General features: G+C 41.5%; 1 protein-coding gene across 2 annotated transcripts in view; it reads right to left on the bottom strand.

Moving 5' to 3' along the window:
* Positions 1 to 15,331: 15,331 nt before the first annotated feature.
* Positions 15,332 to 22,068, bottom strand: part of TMEM50B (transmembrane protein 50B) — a 38,782-nt gene continuing 32,045 nt past the window's right edge. For both annotated transcript variants that reach the window (XM_077479963.1, XM_077479964.1), the window contains exons 6-7: positions 21,723 to 21,780; positions 15,332 to 17,353 (exon numbers count right to left, since the gene is read on the bottom strand). In XM_077479963.1, the coding sequence (XP_077336089.1) occupies positions 17,308 to 17,353; positions 21,723 to 21,780 (104 nt within the window). In that variant the 3' untranslated portion in view covers positions 15,332 to 17,307. The remainder of the gene's footprint in view (positions 17,354 to 21,722; positions 21,781 to 22,068) is intronic.

Genomic DNA, 22,068 nt, shown 5'->3' with positions numbered 1-22,068 from the left:
GAAGCCTAAGGCCTATCCTGGGCTCATCTGGCTGCTAGGCAGTCTGAGGGCCTATCCAGACGTAGGAGAGCAGTGTAGGGTTGGGACTGTGCGCTTGTAGTCCAACCAGAAGTAGCAGTTCCGCCAGCTAGGGAACCAGCTGTGGTCGGGGGTAGAAGGGAAGCTGTTGCCACTAAAAGACCATCCACTTTGTTAGTGGAGACCACTACGAGTAAGCTGAGACCAATACCAGAGCAGTGTTATCACAAGCCGGGGACGGTAAAGAAGTGGGAAAACTTCAGCAAGTGCCAAGTCAGGGACCCAGCAGGCCAGTAGAGGTGACGCTTGTGGAGCATCAGTGAGTGGCTGGTGAAGTTTCCAGATGGGGGGGGCGCTAGACCCGCCAACCCTTTGATCCTTCCTGCCTCTCATAAGCCCCACCCTTATAGAATCCACCCACTCTGTCCCCTGCAGTACATCATATACCAGACTGTATATTATACACAGGGCTCTGTACATCATATACCAGGCTCTACATTATACACCGGACTCTATACATAATACACCAGGCTGTACATTATACACAGGGCTCTGTATATCATATACCAGGCTCTACATTATACACCAGGCTCTGTACATCATATACCAGGCTGTACATTATACACAGGGCTCTGTACCTCATATGCCAGGCTGTACATTATACACAGGGCTCTCTGTAAACCATATACCAGGCTCTATATTATACACCGGGCTCTGCACATCATATACCAGGAGGTACATTATACACAGGGCTCTGCACATCATATACCAGGCTGTACATTATACACCGGTCTCTACACATCATATACCAGGCTGTACATTATACACCGGGCTCTGTACATCATATACCAGGCTCTACATTATACACAGGACTCTAATGACACATCTGTCTTACAGCCCAGCCACACTCCTCGTTCACCAGAGAAAAAAAAAAAACTGGAAACACAAAAAAGGTGCTCAGGAAACAGCAATAGGCTGAGGTCAATGCAGACAAGTACAAAACGCCTAAAAAAATAAAACGAATACAGTCATCACATTTAGGGACTGAAATAATGCAATATCTTACATGTTTGCCTTTGGGTTCACTATCACTTGAATCCATAACACAGAGCAGATCTACACAAAGTATTATCACTTAGAGTGCATGTTCACAAATAACAAACCTATGGTGTTCTGATATCCGTGGAACTACAAGTCTCAGGATGTCCTGTACATGACTGACAATGGTTCCGCTTTTCTTCCACATTTGTAGCAAGTCCTCTTCTTTGCTGCAATGGATTGCTTTTAATTCTTTGAAATTGCATCTCCACAATAAAACCATTTAAAGCTGTTGCAGTTTAGACCCACCTTTTTTTCCCTGTCTGAACAAATTCAATCATCATGATCTATATTCTATACTGTCATTGTTCACCTCTCGCAGCTGTTCTCTTTCACTGCCATCAATCATTTTGATTTGATTCATAACACAAAAACTTTTCTTTCACTCATGGTGAGTATTTGGCTGAATCCATTTATTATCAATCAACTGTGTTTACTCTTTTAAAATCATAATCACAACAGAAACTACCCAAATGACCCTGATCAAAAGTTTATATACCCCAGTTCTTAATACCGTGTATTGCCCCCTTTAACATCAATGACAGCTTGTAGTCATTTGTGGATGAGGCTCTTTATCTTCTCAGGTGGTAAAGCTGCCCATTCCTCTTCGCAAAAATCCTCCAGTTCTTGTAAATTATTGGGCTGTCTTGCATGAACGGCACGTTTTGAGATCTCCCCAGAGTGGCTCAATGATATTGAGGTCAGGAGACTGAGATGTTCACTCCAGAACCTTCACTTTATTCTGCTGTAGCCAATGACAGGTCGACTTGGCCTTGTGTTTTGGATTATTGTCATGTTGGAATGTCCAAGTACGTCCCATACGCAGCTTCCTGGCCGATTAATGTAAATGTTCCTCCAGTATTTTTTGATAACATACTGCATTCATCTTGCCACCAATTGTGACAAAATTTTCTGTGCCTTTTGTAGCTCCACGTCCCCAAAACATCAGTGATCCACCTCCATGTTTCACAGTAGGAATGGTGTACTTTTCATCATAGGACTTGTTGATTCCTCGCCAAATGTAGTGTTTATGGGTGCGGCCAAAAATCTAAATTTTTGTCTCATCACTGCAAATGACTTTGTGCCAGAAGGTTTGAGGCTTGTCTCTGTGCTGTTTGGCGTATTGTAATCTGGATACTTTGTGGCATTTGCGTAGTAATGGCTTTCTTCTGGCGACGCGATCATGCAGCCCATCTTCCTTCAAGTGCCTCCTTATTGTGCATCTGGAAACAGCCACACCACATGTTTTCAGAGAGTCCTGTATTTCACCTGAAGTTATTTGTGGGTTTTTGTTTGTATCCCAAACAATTTTCTTGGCAGTTGTGGCTGAAATTTTAGATGGTCTACCTGACCATGGTTTGGTTTCAGCAGAACCTCCTCATTTTCCACTTCTTGATTAGAGTTTGAACACTGCTGATTGGCATTCTCAATACCTTGGATATCTTTTTATATCCCTTTCCTCTTTTTATACAGTTCAACTACCTTTTCCCCGCAGATTCTTTTGACAATTCTTTTTCTTTCCACATGACTCAGAATCCAGAAACATCAGTGCAGCACTGGATGAAAGATGCAAGGGTCTGTCAGGAGTCCAGAAACTCATTGACCTTTTATACACACTTATTAGAAGCAAATAGATCATAGGTGAGGATGGTTACCTTTTTTATAGCTATTCAAACCCTTTTGTGTCAACTTCTGTGCATGTGATCAGGCCAAAATCACAAGGGTGTGTAAACTTTTGATCGGGGTCATTTTGAGTAATTTCTGTTGTCATTATGATTTAAAAAGAGTAAACACAGTTGATTGATAATAAATGGCTTCAGCCAAACACCAACGATAAGTGAAAGAAATGTTTTTGTGTTATCATTCATATGAAAAATGGCCAAGAAATCATAAATTCTGCCAGGGTGTGTAAACTTATGAGCACAACTGTACCTGGCATCCCTTTAGACATGCATGCTCAAGCAACTAATCAGCTAAAATTTGCAACAGGGAGAAACATGCATGTCTAAATGGATGCTGGTGATGTGTTTTTCATGACTATAAAAAAGTGGAGACAGGGAAGTGGGACTTTAAATGAAGCACATAGATGATGAAGCCGGTTCCTCTCTTTCCTCTGTGTACAGATCTGTACAGTGGAGGGGAGAGATTGGAGGCTGCATCTGTAGTGGCCCTCTGTGACAAGTGCAGGTATATTAAAATCTTTTATTAGTATCTACATGCTTCATTTAAAGTCCCACTTCCCCGTTTCCACTTTTTTTTATTAGGGATGGAGACACTGGACCTTACCAGGTCATCACCTCACTCAAAGTCCCAAGCTGTTTCTCCTTTATTTTTCATGACTATGATGGATACTCACCATGGAGATGTGTATTGCAGTGCATGTCATACGGACCACTACACCAGCAACACGGGGCATCACAGCCCCTATGCGCAGCAGGATCCAGAGGTGCAGCCAAGATATTTAGAGTCAGTTCACCTTTTCCTTTTTCATGCTTTAACTTGATATTGTAAATCGATTCATGTTATAATGAAGTATTTGAAGAAATAAAAAAAAACACAGGTGGTGGCTCTCTCTACCTAAGTAGGACTTATGCCACGTACACACGATCGAAATTCTCGTCGGAAAAAGCTATGATGGTTTTTGCGACGGAATTCCGCTCAAACTTGGCTTGCATACACATGGTCACACAAAAGTTCACTGAACTTTCGACCGTCAAGAACGCAGTGACGTACAACACTACGACGAGCTGAGAAAATGAAGTTCAATGCTTCCGAGCACACGCCAAATTGTTTCCGAGCATGCGTAGGAATTTTGTGTGTCAGAATTGCTACAGACGATCGGGATTTCCAATCAAAACTTCTTCCGTCAGAAAGATTCAGAACATGCTCTCAATCTTTTCCTGGTGGAAATTCTGCCCACAACATTCTGATGGAGCATACACATGGTCACATTTTCCGACGAAAAGCTCTCATCTGTCTTTTTAGCTGGCCGAATTTCCGATCGTGTGTACGTGGCATTACTGTCACATAATTTTGCATGTATAACCAGTTACTGAAAATTCAGCACTGTGTGGTAGTTTGTGCATGAAGGTATTGTTTGAAAACAAGTTGGAGCTTCCCTTTATTTAGTCCAAAATTCAAACTGCAGTAATTGGGAAAAGCCCAAAATCATCAATAACACAACAAAAAGAAAAAACACACACACACACACACTTCATTATTGAATATTATTGAATTATTGAATCTTTTATACCTCCTTGTTCAGCAAAGAGATTCCATCTGCTAGCGTGTGGATACAAAGTGGACTACCCTGAGCAGCCATAGATACTCCATCTTGTACTGGTCGGATCTCAGGAATTCTGATTGGCTGCTATTGGTTACTTTTCTTTGCACTACATTTTGAATAAGCCTTTTATTAGTGTTTATGTGCTGTATCAGAAAACAGTCAATGGAAGCCGAAGAGTCTTCTAATAAGGTAGAGTTGGCTTTATTAAAGGTTAAGTTACAGGCAGCAAGTTGAAAACACATTAGTGTAACACAGTGGTTAATTTACATTCATATTATTTTAATATACAGCCATTACTAACAGCACAAACCATTTGTTCAAGAGCTTTCAAGATCACAGGAATCTGCTGCAGGCTTCATATCCCATGATCCTCCGGACTCTGTCATAAATAGACTGCTCAGAGGCCTTGTATGCTACAACAAAGGGCCCAGCTTCAGCCAATGATATACACACTGATAATATACAGCTGATTAAATAAGGTAGTCTCAGTTGCTAAAACATTTGATGCACACTTAAAGTGCCTGTAATGGATACAGTGTCTTGACTCACAATCAGTTTATCTTCAAATATATTCCATTAAAATCATTATGCAGCTGAGAGAAGCCTCAGACAAACCTGGCACCTCGGCAAAGCCATTACTGCAAAGTCAGTAGTTTAAAACCAAACACCACAACATAATATTCAAGTCCAGAGGTATGCATATTCCAATGGCAAATTATTTGTGCAAAGCCAACATGTTACAGGGGCTGTACCTTCTTTATCAGGGCTTAGAAATCATGAAACAATGAAATGGAGTATGTCAGCCTTTTCAACACAGAGGAAACCTTGAAATAACTTTCCAGTTGCAGGGAATCCCTGCTAAAAATGACTGCATCTACAAGTCATGATACATTAGTGTGATGGTCAGTAGATAGGATGCTCCTTACACGTGTGGTCATAAGGAAGAATTCCCACCTTACAGATAGCTAAAAGGATCAATGGTGTCAGTGGGAACTTATCTGAGAGGGAGACATTTCTCATTGATCAAGGAACCCCTACCAACCTCTGGAGGAACCTTATGCCCTGTACACACGATCATAAATTCGGCCAGCAAAAGACAGATGAGAGCTTTTGGTCGGAAAATGTGACCATGTGTATGCTCCATTGGACTTTTGCTGGACAAAAGATTGAGAGCGAGTTCTCAATTTTTCGGTCAGAAAAAGTTCTAATCGGAAATTCCGATCGCCTGTACCAATTCTGACATGCAAAATTCCTACGCATGCTCGGAAACAATTCGACTTCATTTTCTCAGCATGTTGTAGTGTTGTACGTCACCGCATTCTTGATAGTCGAAAGTTCAGAGAACTTTTGTGTGACCGTGTGTATGCAAGCCAAGCTTGAGCGGAATTCCATCGGAAAAACCATCCAAGTTTTCTCCAATGGAAAATCCCCTCGTGTGTATGTGGCATTAGGGTTACAAATAACCCTGGTTGAGAAACCTTGGTGTATGTGGACTCAAAAGCAATCTCTAGTTACATTATATTAAGAGGAGTTTGCACAGTAATCCATAATTAGCTGGTTAAAGGGCTGCTTAAACCAGCTGCTGGCGGATTGCTGTGCAAACTCATCTCAGTATAATCTATAGACTGAATATTGAGTTCACATACATTGTTTTATTACTTCACATTTCACAAGCTCTGATGAAGGGAGGCACAGCTTCTGAAATGTGTTGACTTTGCAAACAACAGCTTGCCACTATAATTGACTTGTATTTGGACCTAACTATTATGGTGTGGCACAATGAGGTACTGAGGTAACTCTTACGGCCTTTTAGATAAGCAAGTTTACTGCAACACAGTGAGGGAACAGTATTCTAAAATCCCAGTGTTTGGAGGCAAATAGCAAAGCCATCTCCCATGCACCTTATTTGTATAATCTGATCTAAATGGTCAAGAGTAGCTGGGATCTGAAGCAGTCAAGAAACTTTGGTGGTCCTTTATGCTACCAGGAATGGGAAAATTAAATTTCAAAATTTACTTATAAATATTTTGCCAATTAAATCCATGTTTGTATTGCTTCAGCAAGCTTTTTATGGGACAGATGTACTATTTTCATAGTTATTTCTTTATATGTTCCCCCACCCAAGTCCAAATCGCCTATCTGTGGCCCATGGACATTTTTAGTTTGTGGCCTAATGGGAGCCACACAGCTGTCGGGCTCTTCTTCTTTAGCCAAGAATCTGTATTATGTTGGAAAGAAAGTCTATTGCTCATCCTAATGGTGGACAGTCTTTCCATAGCTATGAATGGCAATTTTTCTGCACACGCACAAAGAAGCAGAGCTAGGACAGGACACACGCAGGGCCCGTTCACACTATGGCACTGCAGTAACACACGCGATACTGCACACCTTATCACAATGCACAGTAAGTGTGTTGGTGCATTGCGGTACCTTTTATTCTGAATGGAAACCCAAAGCATCTTTCGAGGGCCGCGTTTTGCAAATCAACGCACTAATGAGCAATGCACTGCCACACACGTCTAACAGAAGCTGCATTGGAACATAGGCTAAGGGGCATTGTGGTGCATGGTAAGCTCACCTACATGTTGGATAATACCCATGCCCAGGTCAACATTGACCAAATCTTACTCTGTGTGACGGTACTCTATAGCAGTGGTTCTCAACCCTGTCCTCAAGTACCCCCCTTCAACAGGCCAGGTTTTGGGAATTTCTCTTAGGTAAAATACCTGTCCAAAATACCAGGCCATTGACTCTGATTTAAAGCACCTGGACACGATAAAGGAACACCTGCAAACATGGCTTGTTGAGGGTACTTGAGGACAGGGTTGGGAACCACTGATCTATAGCCTAAAAAAGCTGCAGCTGGATTGGACCACTAGAGAATCCTCATGGACCCCTTTTCACTCTCTCCTTTCCCTTTACTCCCAGTAAAGCTCTATTTGCTTCTCTTCCATTTCTGCTCTCCTCACACTTTTCATTTCTTCTCTTCCCTCTTATCTCTTCCCATTTGAATGCCACCAAAGGGGTCATTTGGCCTTTCCCACCCTTTTTTTACTTTCTTTTTACAAACTGGGGTGCTCGTTATCTACAGCAATGTGCAATCCTTATCGGCATATGCACTGTGTTTGGCTCTCCTGTTATGAATTGATTGGCCACCATTTGGTGGCAATTGATATCTGCTTCTAGTAGTGCACTTCGCCGGGTACATGAGACTTGTACGCTATATGCTTCATTTTGATGTACTATTTGCACTCTTTTATTGTGTCTTGTTCTCTGTACACTGCTTTCTTGAAAACGCAAATCACTTTGTAAAACAAAATGAATGGCACTGAATCGCACCAAGCCATTTAACATGTGTTGCTGAGCACTGCAGTAGAGCGTGCATTTCTGCAACCTCATAGTGTGAATGGGCCCTTAGTGAAGGGGCTGTACAACTCCCAGCAGGCTGCACAGGGATTATCTTACAGGAGCGAGGGACGGTAAAAAAAAATAAGACTTGATGGTTTGCATACAGTTAAAGAACAATTGCGCTAAAGTGTCTATGGACCAGGGGCACCAACTAAGCATCTCCACTGCAGAGGCCAAACAGGACAACCCGGCCAACTGTCAATTCCACAAAGCATGGTTATCTGCATAGACAAAATGATCATTGGTTATATATCATCCCATTTCTATGGACCCCTTAAAAGGAAACTATGGCATTTCCCAGTTATATTTAGCTTAATGTAAATGTGATCAATAACTATTAAATGTTAAAAACCTCGTTTTTCTATATAGTTTTGTTAATACATACGTGTACATGGGGGTGGCCATGTTTGCTCATTACATGTGCAGGCCCTGGTCCTGTTTAATAGTGCTTCACTACTCTCTTTCAGTGCAAGTCTATTGGTCAGGTCAGACCTGATTGAAAACTATCGACTACCTGAGCTTATCTGAGCTAACTATGGCTACCCCAACAGTCATGGAGCAAGTGATGCTGTCCACATTCCCTGATATAAGATGACCTCTAGAGGGAGCATTTACACTTCTCTATATGAACTACAATTACCAAAATATACAACAGATGGCACATCCAAAAAAAAAGTTTTTAGATAAATGTATATATGGAATAAAGTGTATTTACTGAAAATACACTTTACTATTTAAAGGGTCAGGTCACCTATATTTTTGATAAATGCTGCACAATGAGACACTGTCACCCATGGACGATCTGCCATTATGAACTATGAAATGTGGCTATTTCGATTAATTTAAGAGACAGGTGCACTTTACTGTTACCTCTTCTTCTTACCCATTTAAGCATCATGCATTATTTAAAATAGCAATCCATTACTCATACAAAATCTTGTGCTGCAATTCAAGGCATTAAACTTTTTGAAGTGCATGCATAATAAATGGTGTTTAGCCACAATAAAAGCCCATTGCAGACAATGTTCGGTGTGTTGGTGAATCAAGGATTAATGACACGAGGCAATTTCCTACAGAGATTTGCATGCTCGTGCCAGCTATGTAGGGGTATGTTATATTAGTTCCTACGGAGAGTTATTGTAACATTTGTACTTTGTGTTCACAGTTCAGGTGACGTCAGTGTGGCTGAGATAGACATTGGGGCTTATTTCTAAAGACCAATTCAATAACAGTCTTTCATTTCACTGAAAATCTTGCATGGCTTTCTTTTAATTTATGACAGTGTAAGAACAAACAGTGTCCACAAAGGTGGAGATTTACTAAAACCGGAGCACTCAGAATCTGGTGCAGCTGTGCATGGTAGCCAATCGGCTTCCAACTTCAGTTTGTTGAATTAAGCTTTAACAATAAAACCTGGAAGCTGATTGGTTTCTGTGCACAGCTGCACCAGTTTTAGTAAATCTCCCCCAATGTGTACAAGATGTAAAACTCCCAACGACAACTTGACATTCTTTTTAAATTTCCGGTACATACATGTATGGAAATTAACAATACACGGCACTTATTTGCTCCCTTTTGGTCTGTTAAAGTGACAGTTCACCTTTTCAGAAAAAAAACGAAAAAGTGAACCAACACCTTTGCCAAGGTCCCCGCTGCCCTTACCTCCATGGATGATACAGTTCACCTTCCATGTAGCCTGTAGCCTGGTGCAAAGGTCCTGGGCTTTGAAAAATGTACTACTTTCCTTAGGGCAGTGATGGCGAACCTTGGCAACCCAGATGTTTTGGAACTACATTTACCATGATGCTCATGCATGCTGCAACATAGTTGAGCATCATGGAAAATGTAGTTCCAAAACATCTGGGGTGCCAAGGTTCGCCATCACTGCCCTAGGGAGACACTGGGACAGACCAGAGTGCTTCTCATTGGTCGGCACTGCTACGTGGCCATGCTAACCAATTAGAACCCCTTTGATTCATTCCAGCTGCCCTAGGGTAAAAAGAGGAACATGGATACTAAAAATGTGTCATCCAAAGAGGTAAGTGCAGCACAGACCAGGGGGGTGGGGAGAGTGTAGGGTATTAATTCAGCTTTTATTTTTTCCTGAAAAGGTGAACGATCACTTTAAAGCAGGGGTCTCCAAACTTTTTAAGCAAAGGGCCAGTTTACTATTCTTGAGGCTTTAGGGGGGCCGGACTATGGCCATTGAGAGTAGAAAATGTCCCAACATCAGTGCTCCATCATCGGATGTAATGGAAGAAATAGTGCCCCATTGTTGGTATCAATGGAAGAATACTACCCCATTGAGGGTGTCAGTAGGGGGAATGAGGTCTGTTCCTTTGTGTCAGTTGGCAAAATAGTGCCCCAAGGGCCTGATAAGCAAAAGGTCACACCCAGCCCGCAGGCTGCAGTTTGGAGTCCACTGCCTTAAAGTATGACTAAAAGGTAAAACATTTTTGTACATTTGGATGGAGTGGGGAAGGGTTAGATCAAATGTCAGGTTTTTATTGCCATCTGTGTCCCTATTAGGAAGATTTACTCTCTCTAATTTTCCTGATAACCAGTGTCAGTAGATAATACAGTGAGAGGAAATACAAAATGTTGAGCTGCCACCAGGACAGCAATAGAGCAGAAATCTTACAGTAGGGACATTTCAGACCTTTGCATGTTGAAAACGCTTGCAAAATCGCTTTCCTGACACACAGAGAAATGCGTTGTCATTGTTAATGGCACCCCCATGCATCTTCAGATGCAATACGTTTTCAAGCATTCCAAACAACCGAGTGGCGTAGTACCATGTGGTTCAGTGCAATGCATTTTTGTAAAAAAAAAAAAAAAAAAAAAAAAAAAAAGTGTGGGGGTCCTTTTCCGCATCTCCCACTTGAGGGGAAGCCCACTGAAATGAAAGAGCTGCTCTTACACATCATGCGCAGGAACGCGCCCGCGCTTGGTTGCACCTGTAGGTATGAACCAAGCCTAAGGGAGAATATCCCTCGCATTCGAAAGATATTCTTTCACTTTCACCCACTCACTTCGGGGTTGATTTACTAAAACTGGAGTACTCAAAATCTGGTGCAGCTGTACATGGTAGCCAATCAGCTTCTAACTTCCGCTTGTTCAATTAAGCTCTTGCAATAAAAGCTGGCAGCTGATTGCTAAAATCTGGTGCAGCTCTGCACAGAAACCAAAAACCCCTCTAAGTCTAAAAGGACAGGAAGTGAAATCTCCCTAAAGAGACACAGGTGGCAAATAAAAAACTGCAAGTGGCACTAACCCTCCCCCTACTGTATCAATTAATTTTCTTTTATTGGATTTAGATATACTTTAAAGTGGAAGTCCATGCTAAAACTAAAATCCCTGCATCTATAGACACCTACGATCTAACACTAACCTATCTAGCCCTGTAAAGAAATAAATATGCATACCTTTTCTACGGGTGGTCTGACCCGATCCCACGCTGAGCTGTCGGCCACGGGTTCTCTGCGTAAGCGGGTGCAGAGGACATGTCCAACAACAATAGCCCCATAGTAAGTCTATGGGTGACTTCACTCCCTGTTAATTTCACAGTTTCCTCTGCAGAGCTTCCACCGCTGGAGATCGGGTCGGATCGCCTTCAGAAAAGGTAAGTATAACAATATTATCTTTACAGGGCTAGATAGGTTAGGGTTTAGAATGTGGGTGTCTATAGATGCAGGGTGTGACAGGAGTCACTTTGGGTGGGGGGAAAGGAAGCATTTACGGCAGACAACGTCCTGTTGAGGACAAGGGTTTGTCACACAGGGATTTTAGTTTTAGCAAGGACTTCCACTTTAAATATACAGTTGAATGTCTTATAATATTTGTGTTCAATAAATTCAACTACGTGTTGATCCTGCCAGAAACCTTAGGAGCCGATAACTTTTGTGCTCTCTCTCTGCACTGACACTGTTCTCAGGTATGTCTGAAGACTATGTAAGGTGACAGGGTTCCATGGTCCTATTTTGTATCTCTTACCCTGATACAATATAGTGAATTTGTGTTGTCATGCTAGATTGCTCTCAGGTTTCTCTTTGGACTACAGAACACCTCTGCCTGTGGTATGACAATGAGGGGATCGGGAGGTGTTCTGTAGTCCTAACATACTCACTGTGCTAAAGTGATAATGCTTCTTCTCCATAGGTACAGTACCGTGTCAGCACTGTCAGCCTAGGACAGGAAGAGTGTTATTGGCAGGATCACCAAGTGTAAATAAAGGTGGGAAGCCTGGAATATTAAAACGAATATAGCCACCATATAAGGACTGGTAAGCTGCAACATATTACATTTTGGTTTTTGAGTTAAGATAGGATTTAGTAGATTGGTCCTTTATAAATAGGCCCAATAGAGTTGAATTACTAAAACTGGAGCACTCAGAATCTGGTCATGCTGTGCATGGTAGCCAATCAACTTCTAACTTCAGCTTATTCAATTTAGCTTTGACAATAAAACCTGGAAGCTGATTGGTTTCTTTGCAGAGCTGCACTAGATTTTACACTCTCCAGTTTTATTAAATCAACCCGAATGTGTCTAGTACACGCATAGGAGAGGTACACTTACAGCAATAATGTCTCAACACACATCAGTACACCAATCAATTGTAATGCTACAGATAAAAGTACATTAAAAAGGAATACAGCAGATGAAAACTTGGCAGTAAATGCGTGAATGAAAAATACTGTTCTATATAAATGTCATACTGCAGTCATTTTGTGGTTAAATCTACAGCAGAGGGGCATAAGCCTTTTAATTTGGGGTCCTACAAGGCTACAAGATCTCTAACGTCCAGGTTCCTGACTCCATCAATCCATAGCAGATGTAATTCTCCATGATGCAGAGGTGGAAACATAGACTTTAGTCTGAGATTTGAGACTATGGGAAGCCAATGGATGAATTATACCAGTTAAGTATCCATGGGTTATCATTAAGTTGATCTTTTTTAATTAAACAAATGGAAGTACCGGACCTTGACTTGATATTGGTCTCTTGCAACCTCCTATATAGCAACACTAAGACTGGGACAAGGCTACAAGCCAATCAAGTTTGCTGCATGCAGATGTGCTAACAGGAGAAGAGAGCAGAGAGATCACCTCATCGGTATGCTGCTGCTCTTTTACCAGCCAGTCAGCAGGATGTGGAATCTGTATCCCTTTTGCAGTCCATGAATGTACCAGAGAAAGGTGCCACCCACAATGATCAGTAACATTTTTATGGCCATGTCACAGCCATGTGAATGTTGTCTAAGTGGACAGAGAAGACATGCCAGTTCCAAGAGAAACACAGTCCTGGAAAAAGTGTTCTGGTCACTAGTCTGCATACAACCTAAAATTGTCAAAAGATCAACCCACCCAAAAGTAATGTTTCAGTGTTAAGTAAATGCCGCAGAATTAAACCACCTGACGGATTCTTGTATTTGTTTTTTTCCTCTTTTAAGTATAGCCATATGGGCTATGTCTGCCCAATCAAATAGGTGGTTAAGATTAAAGATTGTCTAAATTTTGGTTCTTTTCTTGCATCTATATCATATATATATATATATATATATATATATATATATATATATATATATATATATATATATATATATATATATATATATATATATATAAGAAAAAAGGTGCTTACATCTCTCAGTGAATTTGTTGGTGAACCTCTGCATTGAGCTCCAGGGGCCACACAACAGTTGTGCCCATTATGAGGGGCCGGGTACACACACTATTAGTTTGTGAGGTTAGTCCGGCGATACCCTCCGCTGAGCCGATGTGTCCTGACAGGGGGACAGCATGCTCGACCAAGGCGGGACAGACTGACATACACAGGGGCCGAATGTCGGACGTTTTTTCTTTAACCCGGCTGTTGTCTCTCGACATTCAGCCCGTGTGTGCGTCCGGCTTTGGCAGCCCATAGATGTGATTTTTTTTTTCCTTCCACCACGCAGCGCGGGGGGGGGGGGGGGGGGTGGAGCCTTCCTGGGCAGCAGAAAGCAATGATTACTGCTAGAGGCTAAAGCCGCTGGCAATAATGGCATGCTGAAAAGTCCGACAGGCTAGTTGTACCCAAGATGATCAATGGATCAACTTAAGTTAAAAATAGCATGCCCATACATGGATTGAAAGTTGGCCGCTCCCTGTTGAACCAGTTGAATTTTGATCAATGTACGACCGGCTTTAGGCTGTATTAGGATTTCTCTTGCTCAGTGGCACAAGCTAAGCAAGAGAAACCAGTCCATTCTCCCCATCTATGCAAAATAGTGTAGGTGAAGAAATCTCCACTGTTGGTTACTGTATTCAGAGGGCCACAACAGTGACTGCATCTGATTGCCTGGAGTCAATGTTGGGCCAACAATTTACCCCTGTTCAGCTGATATTTTTCGATCAAAGTTTGTTGATCTGGATGGAGCCAGCAGGGCCCCCTTTGGCTTGAACTTTGGCCAATTCAGCAGGATTTGGCTGAAATTCAAGCGGTGTATGGGCTTTACTGATAAGAGTTGAATCAGGGAGATCTCACTGGTGCAATAACTTCGATTTAGGCCCTGTTCACACCTGTGTGCTTTAAGTGCATTTTAACTGCAGTGCGTTTAGCCACTTCTGCTCTAGAGCATTAATTTTTATTTTTTTGCACACATATAAAAATCTGCATTTTTGTCCATATTACTTATAATGTAATTTAACCCACATAATTAAAAACAATCATAAATGGTGTATTACATGCTGTTCATACTCAGTCGCTATGGGATTCATTCTCTGTATTCTGCAAAAAAACATGGTTGATCCTGCTGGTCTCTATCCCCTCCTTCAGTCCATGTCCCCACTGCAGTTAGGGATTTTGCAAAGCAATGTTGGCTGTTATTGCACATGCTGCATTTTCAGTGTATTTTCTAACCTGAGCCTTTCCTCCCTATCACATCTGAGCAGCCCATGTGATTAGAGTCACGCATGTGGGCATACACACAGTGGTAAATGACACTCTCCCTCCCTCCTCCTCCCTGTCCTCTAAACAGCTTTACACCGTGGGGGTGGGATATTACAAGTTGATTAATGGAGACTTCACCTCCCTGTTATTCTAAGGGGCATTGCACACAATGTGACTGGAAGAAATCTGCCCACATCATGTTATTGCCAAAAAATAATATTTAATTTCAAATATATATTTGTACGACAATTTAAAACAGCTAATTGATTTTATTTATTTTTACTCTTTATCCCAAAGGCTGTTTTTTTTATTTATTTTTCGCACATGTGACCAGCAGCAGAGGACTAGAAGCTCCTGCTACCACCGTTTCCCTGTACACAGGCTGGGAAAGAGTTGGGTCATCTGACAGCTGTATATCAATTAGGACAGAGGTAGTTTTTAATAAAAAAAATATATACAGTATCATCATCCACATTCAGTAAGAGAAGGGACACTGTAAATGAAACAGTGTGTGTTTAGTATTACTTTACCCCCCCCCCCCCCCATAGCAATATATATATTTTTTAAAGCAGAGGCCACGTAGAATACAAAAGATAGTAATTGCAACTTTTAATTTGCATGGTATTTGCGTAACTGTTTATTAAACATATATTTTCAGGAAAAATATAATAAAACGTATTTTATTGCAAACACACACAGAGGTTGATTTGCTAAAACTGGAGAGTGCAAAATCTGGTGCAGCTCTGCATAAAAACCAATCAGCTTCCAGGTTTTTTGTCAAAGCTTAAGGCCTCTTGCACACTGCAGAATGAAAAAGCTCAGTACAGCTTATTTTTTTCCTGAGCTAAAATACAGCTCATTAATTGTAATGTGTCTATACACACAGGCGCGTAAACAAGCGCCATGTATTCTTCAGTAAAGATAAAATAGAAAAATATGCATTTTTTGGTCAGTAATTTATGCCTCATGCACGAAAACTAACATATTGTGAATGCAAATATCCGCTTGCACGCATAAATAAGTGAAATTGCAGGAACGCATATGCGTGAAAATACGCGCAAATACATAAAAAATAAAAAAAAGTCTGGAAAAATAGATGTTCAAACAGGTATTTTTCCAGACGTTTTTTTTTTTTTAACTGAACAAACTGAAGGTAGAAGCTGATTGGCTTGCACAGCTGCACCAGATTTTGCACCCTCCAGTTGTAGTCAATTAACACCCTAATACCCAATTTTTGGTAAGATATAAAATATAGGGTTGCGTAAAGTAAATAGATACCAAACATGCGAAAAGCTATGGTACCTGAAAATCTCCATAGGAGATGTTTTAAAAGATTTACTACTCCTCAATTAAGAGAGTTAACTGCAAGCTTTGGTGCTAGAATTATTGTTCTCACTCCCAATGTTCGTGGTGATAACACAAATTTGCATTTGCAGGTGTGTGCAGGGCAATGGGGTTTATGTTTAAAAGAGAAGTATGGGATTTTTTTTTCCGGGAATCATACTTAGGTGGATGTAGCATCTGTCCGTCACCAGCTCGAAGACTGAAAACTGAGCAAACAGTCCTAAACGCTTGGTTTTCAGAGCTCCCTGAGCAGAGAGCTGGTCGTTGTAGGTCCAATGGCTCTCTGCTTTGCTCCCCCCCACCAGTGCTCACAGTAGAGCTCTGGGCTGTGGAGGGGGCAGGAGCAGCTGGCTCAGGCTCTCAGCAGCTTGCTAAGAGGCTGAGCTGGATGCCAGGCCAGGCATATGGGCAGAAACCAGAACATATGGTTGCAATCTTACTGGAGCCTGGACCGAGTCAGTGACGTCAGCCGGCTGTGGGCTTCAGCCCGCTGTCTGCTGAAAACGGGTTACAAGAGGGCAGAATGAACTGTACTCCTATGATCCACAGGAGAAGTACAGCCAAACAATCTTTGGCTGTACTTTCAATTTTTTTTTTTTTTTTTTATGAAAATCACCCCCACCAACCCAACTGTGAAAAAGATCACTTTGACTTTACAGCCAGGAGCCAGCTAAAGAAAACAAACACGAGATGCTGTGGCTGCTACAGACATCAGCTTGCACTGAACCACCCAAAGGGCTGAAGTAGTTAAAAAATTCTGCTTGCTGTGATCATGATGAGCTGTCATCAAAATGCAAGTTATAAAGAGTTCAATGGTAACGCATGGAAAATGCACCTAAAACGCACCACACAGATATGAAGCGGGCCATATACAAAGTCATCAGGAAATGACCCAGTCTACCTAGCACTACATTATCACCTTTGGATGTATTCATCCTTTAAATGGCCCCTCTGCTGGAAAATGAATAACCACATCATTCACTGCAGGACATTTCATCCTCTGAACACAGGTCTTCATAAAAAAATAAATTACAGGATCCAGCTTATCAGAGATACAGCAGACAATTCTAATGTGTTGTGAAATGACTCTCTGCCTCGCTGGAGATTGTGCTAAAACTGAGTCTATAATGTTTTAAATAAACGGATATGTATAAACATTAACCAGCAAAAAAAACAAAAAAAAAAAAAAACAGTCAAACCAGGAAAAACAGATGCAATTCTATGTTTCAGGACCATAATTCTTCTGTTCTTCCAAACTTGTAGATAAGAGTGCTGCGGGAGAAAGTAAAAAAAAAGTGGTCAATAAATGTCTAAAAGACCAGATAGGGGTGATGTCAGATGGGTGCTTTTAGTGGCACATCAACATTGAAGCCCAGCTAAATACATTCCAGGTTCTTAAAAACGGGTGTTCAAATGTCTTATGCCGCGTACACACGATCGGAATTTCGGCCAGCAAAAGAGCGATGAGAGCATTTAATCGGAAAATGCGACAGTGTGTAGGCTACATCGGAATTTAGCTGGCCGAATTCCCGCCAGCAAAAATTTGAGAGCATGTTCTCTATTTCCCAGACGGAAAAACTTTCTATCGGAAATTTCGATCGTGTGCATGCAATTCCGACATTTAAAGACTCACGCATGCTCAGATTCAACTACGAGACGGAAGCTATTGGCTACTGGCTATTGAACTTCCTTTTTCTAGCCCCGTCGTACGTGTTGTACGTCACCGCGTTCTTGGCGGTCGGAATTTGGTGTGACCGTGTGTAGGCAAGACAGCTTGAGCGGAATTCCGTTGAGAAAACCATCAGAGCTTTTTCCGACCATAATTCCGATCGTGTGTACGTGGCATTATAGTTTGTTTTCTTAGGAAAGCACCCACAGCCAGTAGAAAAGCCCATCTACCTGCCAGCATGCCTTTAGAACCATATTGGGAATACTTTCATCCTATTCTATGAAAATAAACACAATAGAATGCATCTTCTAACTGCTTGCCTATCAGGCACTTTTACCCCCTTCCTGCTCAGGGCAATTTTCAGCTTTCTCACACTTTGAAAGACAATTTCACAGTCATCCAACGCTGTACCCAAATTTAATGACGGATCAAGCTTTCTTTTGGTGGTATTTAATCGCCACTAGGTTTTTTACATTTTTTGCTAAACCAATAAAGACCAAGAATTTTGTCACATTAAATTTTTTCTTAGTCTCTGTTATAAAATGTTGTAAATAAGTAAATTTTCTCCTTTACTGATGTGCACTGTTGGGGCTGCACTGATAGGCGACAGTGATTGGCAGCACTGGTGGGCACTGTTGGGGCTGCACGATAATCAGGACACTGATTGTCAGTAAAATTGTCAGCTGTAGCAATGAAAGACATGCCACACACACACTCAATGCACGGAGGGTCAGCAGACGTAGGCGTGTTTCACACTTGCCAAAGGATTAAGCACAGGAGTGTGAAACGCGTCTGATGACCCTCCGTGGGTTGAGTGTGAACAGCGCGAACATAGGAGGAGGACGTCATATGATGGCCTTCCAGCAAAGTGCGGCCACGCTGTAGCCATCATTTGGCTACAGCGCAGTGGTGGAGGGGTTAAAACTTTACACTATCATTTGAAAATGGAATCTTTCCACTAAAATCAGACTTACAATTTATCCCTTTCCACCTCTTCTTAGTAAAGAGATGCGGTTACCACCGCTCCAGGTAGGTCTGCTGAAACGAAAAACGTTTTTCCTCCATGAAATGAAGAGCCCCAGTTGCCGGCTAATGCATATAGCAAATTAAGGTGAGTATAAAATTCTGGACAGCCGCCCTCCAAATTAAATTTCTCGTGCCTTTATTAGAACATCAAGATCAAACTGTACATGTCACAGCAAAGTAATACAGAACCAAAAACAGCTGACACATTTCACACTAAACGTAGTGCTTACTCATAGCTTTGCATAAGCACTACGTTTAGTGTGAAACGCATCAGCTGTTTTTGGTTCTGTATTACTTTGCTGTGACATGTACAGTGTAATCTTGATGTTCTAATAAAGGCACGAGAAATTTCTTTTTGAGTGCGGCTGTCCAGAATTTTCTACTCACCTTGATTTCCACCTCTTCTTAGGCTGGCCATACATTATACAATTTTCTTCTAGAATTTTTCTTTTAGATTTACCAAAACCATATAATATGCGGTCAATCCCAAACACTTTCAATTTGTATGCAATCAGGCAGGCCCCTGTACTACATAGTTGAAGGTAAATCTAAAGGAGATTGAATAAGAATATTGTATAATGTATGGCTTTAGGCATTGGTGACATCAACAGTCCAGGCAGCTCCTGAACTGAGATTGCCCAAAATCATGGGAAATAATGGAAATAAGTATGCTGATGTTGCACACACGTAAAGCTGGTTCACACTAAACAACCTAAAGCTCTATGACGACATGTCAACTACATGCAAGAACTCCAGATCTTAAAGTGGCTGTAAACCCTTTTAACCACTTCGCATCCAGGCCAATTCTGACATTTCTCTCCTACATGTAAAATGTATCTTTTTTTTTGCTCGAAAATTACATAGAACCCCCAAACATTATATATGTTTTTTTTTAGCAAACACCCTAGAGAATACAATGGCGGTTGTTGCAACTTTTTATCTCACACGGTATTTGCACAGACATTTTTCAAACGCGTTTTTTTCAGAAAAAAAAAACTGTTTCATGCTTAAAAAAAAAACAAACAAAAAAAAAAAAAAAAAAAACAGTACAGTTAGCCCAATTTTTTTGCATAATGTGATAGATGAAGATACGCCGAGTAAATAGATACCCAACATGTCACACTTCAAAATTGCACGCGCTTGTGGAATGGCGCTAAACTTTGGCATTTAAAAATCCCCATAGGCGATGCTTTAACATTTTTTTACTGGTTACATGTTTTGTGTTACAGAGGAGGCCTAGTGGTAGAATTATTGCTCTCGCTCCAACGTTCGCGGCAATACCTCACATGTGTGGTTTGCACACCATTTTCATATGTGGGTGGGACTTGCGTATGCGTTCGATCCTGCGTACGAGCTCACAGGGACAGGGGCGCTTACATTTTTTTTATTTTATTTTTTTATTGTTAATTTTACTTTTATTTTTTTAGTTTGACACTTAAAAAAAATTGATTACTTTTATTCCTATTACAAGGAATGTAAACATCCCTTGTAATAGAAATATGGCACGATCGGACCTATTTACAGTGAGATATGGGGTCAATAAGACCCCATATCTCACCTCTAGGCTGGGAAGCCTAAAATAAAAAATAAAAAACCGATCCTGGCTTCCTAGCCAAATCGGTACCGTTATTTTGAATGCAGAGGCAGGGCGTGACGTCATAACATCGCGCCCGGCCTCCGAACGATTATAGAGACTCCGGGGATGATCTGGTCTGCCGGAAATCTCTATGGTATTATCCGGGGGCCGGTGGATCCTGTGACCGACTCACCGATGGAAGCGGTGAGTCGGTAGAAGCACCGGAGGGCGGCGGGAGGGGAACAGCCGCTATGATCATTCTTATGGTGCAGGGAATCGCCGGCTGAAAACACCGATATCTGAATGAGGTCTGTGGCCTCAGCCATCATTCAGATATAACCACCGAAAGCCGAGGCCGTCCCTGGACGTCCTAGCGGCGCGAAGTGGTTAAAGTGAAAGTAAACCCTCCTACTGTTTTCAGCCAAGGAAACTGCCATCTTAGCCTCTGTTTAGTCTTCAACTGCTATAATGCTGCACATGTGATCAGTTATGACACCAGCCATTGGATGGTTTGACAGTTTGGTTGAGAGCACAAACAATGTGACGTGTCAGGAATGTAAGTTTTTTGAAACTGTTAAATCGATGGGTTTACTTCCACTTTAAGTGACTTTTACCTATAGGTAAGCATAGAATAAGGCTTACTTATAGGTAGTGGAAATATCTCCTAAACGTGTGACGCATAGGAGATATTTCACTTGTAGTGCGCCGATGTAATCATTGGCACATGCGAGGTGGAGAAACAGACCACCATGCTGTTTCTTCCCCCAGCATGTGCCGTGACTGACGGCTCCGGCGCGCATGCGTTGGAGTGACGTCACGCAACTCCGGCAAGTCACAGAGCCGGAGTCCGCGGCCCCAGAAAGAAGAGGGACGAAGATAGACGCGGCCTGCACAGGGGACAGCGCAGGCTTCGTTTGCAGGTAAGTGTCATATAATGGGCTAGTATGTGATGCATACTAGCCCATTATGCTTTTAATTTGCAGGCCTTGCGGGGAGCAAAAGAGGGAGTAAAACCAATCTGAGTTTACTTCCTCTTTAATCACGCGCTGGTCCAGACATCATTGGTGGGCTGGCTTCAAGAATCAGGGACACAAAGCCGCCCACCGATAATGCAGGAATCAATATGGTGAGTTGAACAAAGAAATGTGGAATCTATGAAAACTTGCAACTATAGGGCAAGAAGCTATGATTTTTGTAATGTAGTCCAAACATCAGATTGTAAACTCCTTGAGGGTAGGGGCTGATGTGAATGTACAATGTATATGTAAAGCGCTGCGTAAATTGACAGTGATATATAAGTACCTTAAATAATAATAATAAAGATGCTTATTGATGCGGAAACAAGTGTGGAGGGGTTAACTTTAACTTACCTAAAAAATATTAAAGCGTTCTGGAAAAACACAGCCAGCCCAGGGTAGACATTAACATCTAGAAAATAAATCAGAGAATAAAAATTATGTGAACCTTTCACAGGAAAAAATGGAACCGGTCATAAATCTGGATTAATGACCATATACAGAAAAGAGTACATGCTATATATCTCTATAGAGTATAAGCCAATTGTAAATATTCTCTATGGATACAGCTGATTATCAGCGCAAAGTCCATGATGAACTCAACCTCTCCCAGATGCATACATTGATTATAACATTCCTTTTTTCAGCTGAAAGTAAACCTGACCTGAGATTCACAGATGATTCACAGAACATGGTTGAA

Source organism: Lithobates pipiens, unplaced genomic scaffold (genome assembly GCF_037356315.1).
Source record: "Lithobates pipiens isolate NorthernLeopardFrog02 unplaced genomic scaffold, aLitPip1_a1.2 Scaffold_16, whole genome shotgun sequence".
NCBI classification, from domain to species: domain Eukaryota; kingdom Metazoa; phylum Chordata; class Amphibia; order Anura; family Ranidae; genus Lithobates; species Lithobates pipiens.
The sequence above is the reverse complement of the archived record's forward strand: the minus strand, read 5'-3'. Positions and strand labels throughout refer to the sequence as shown.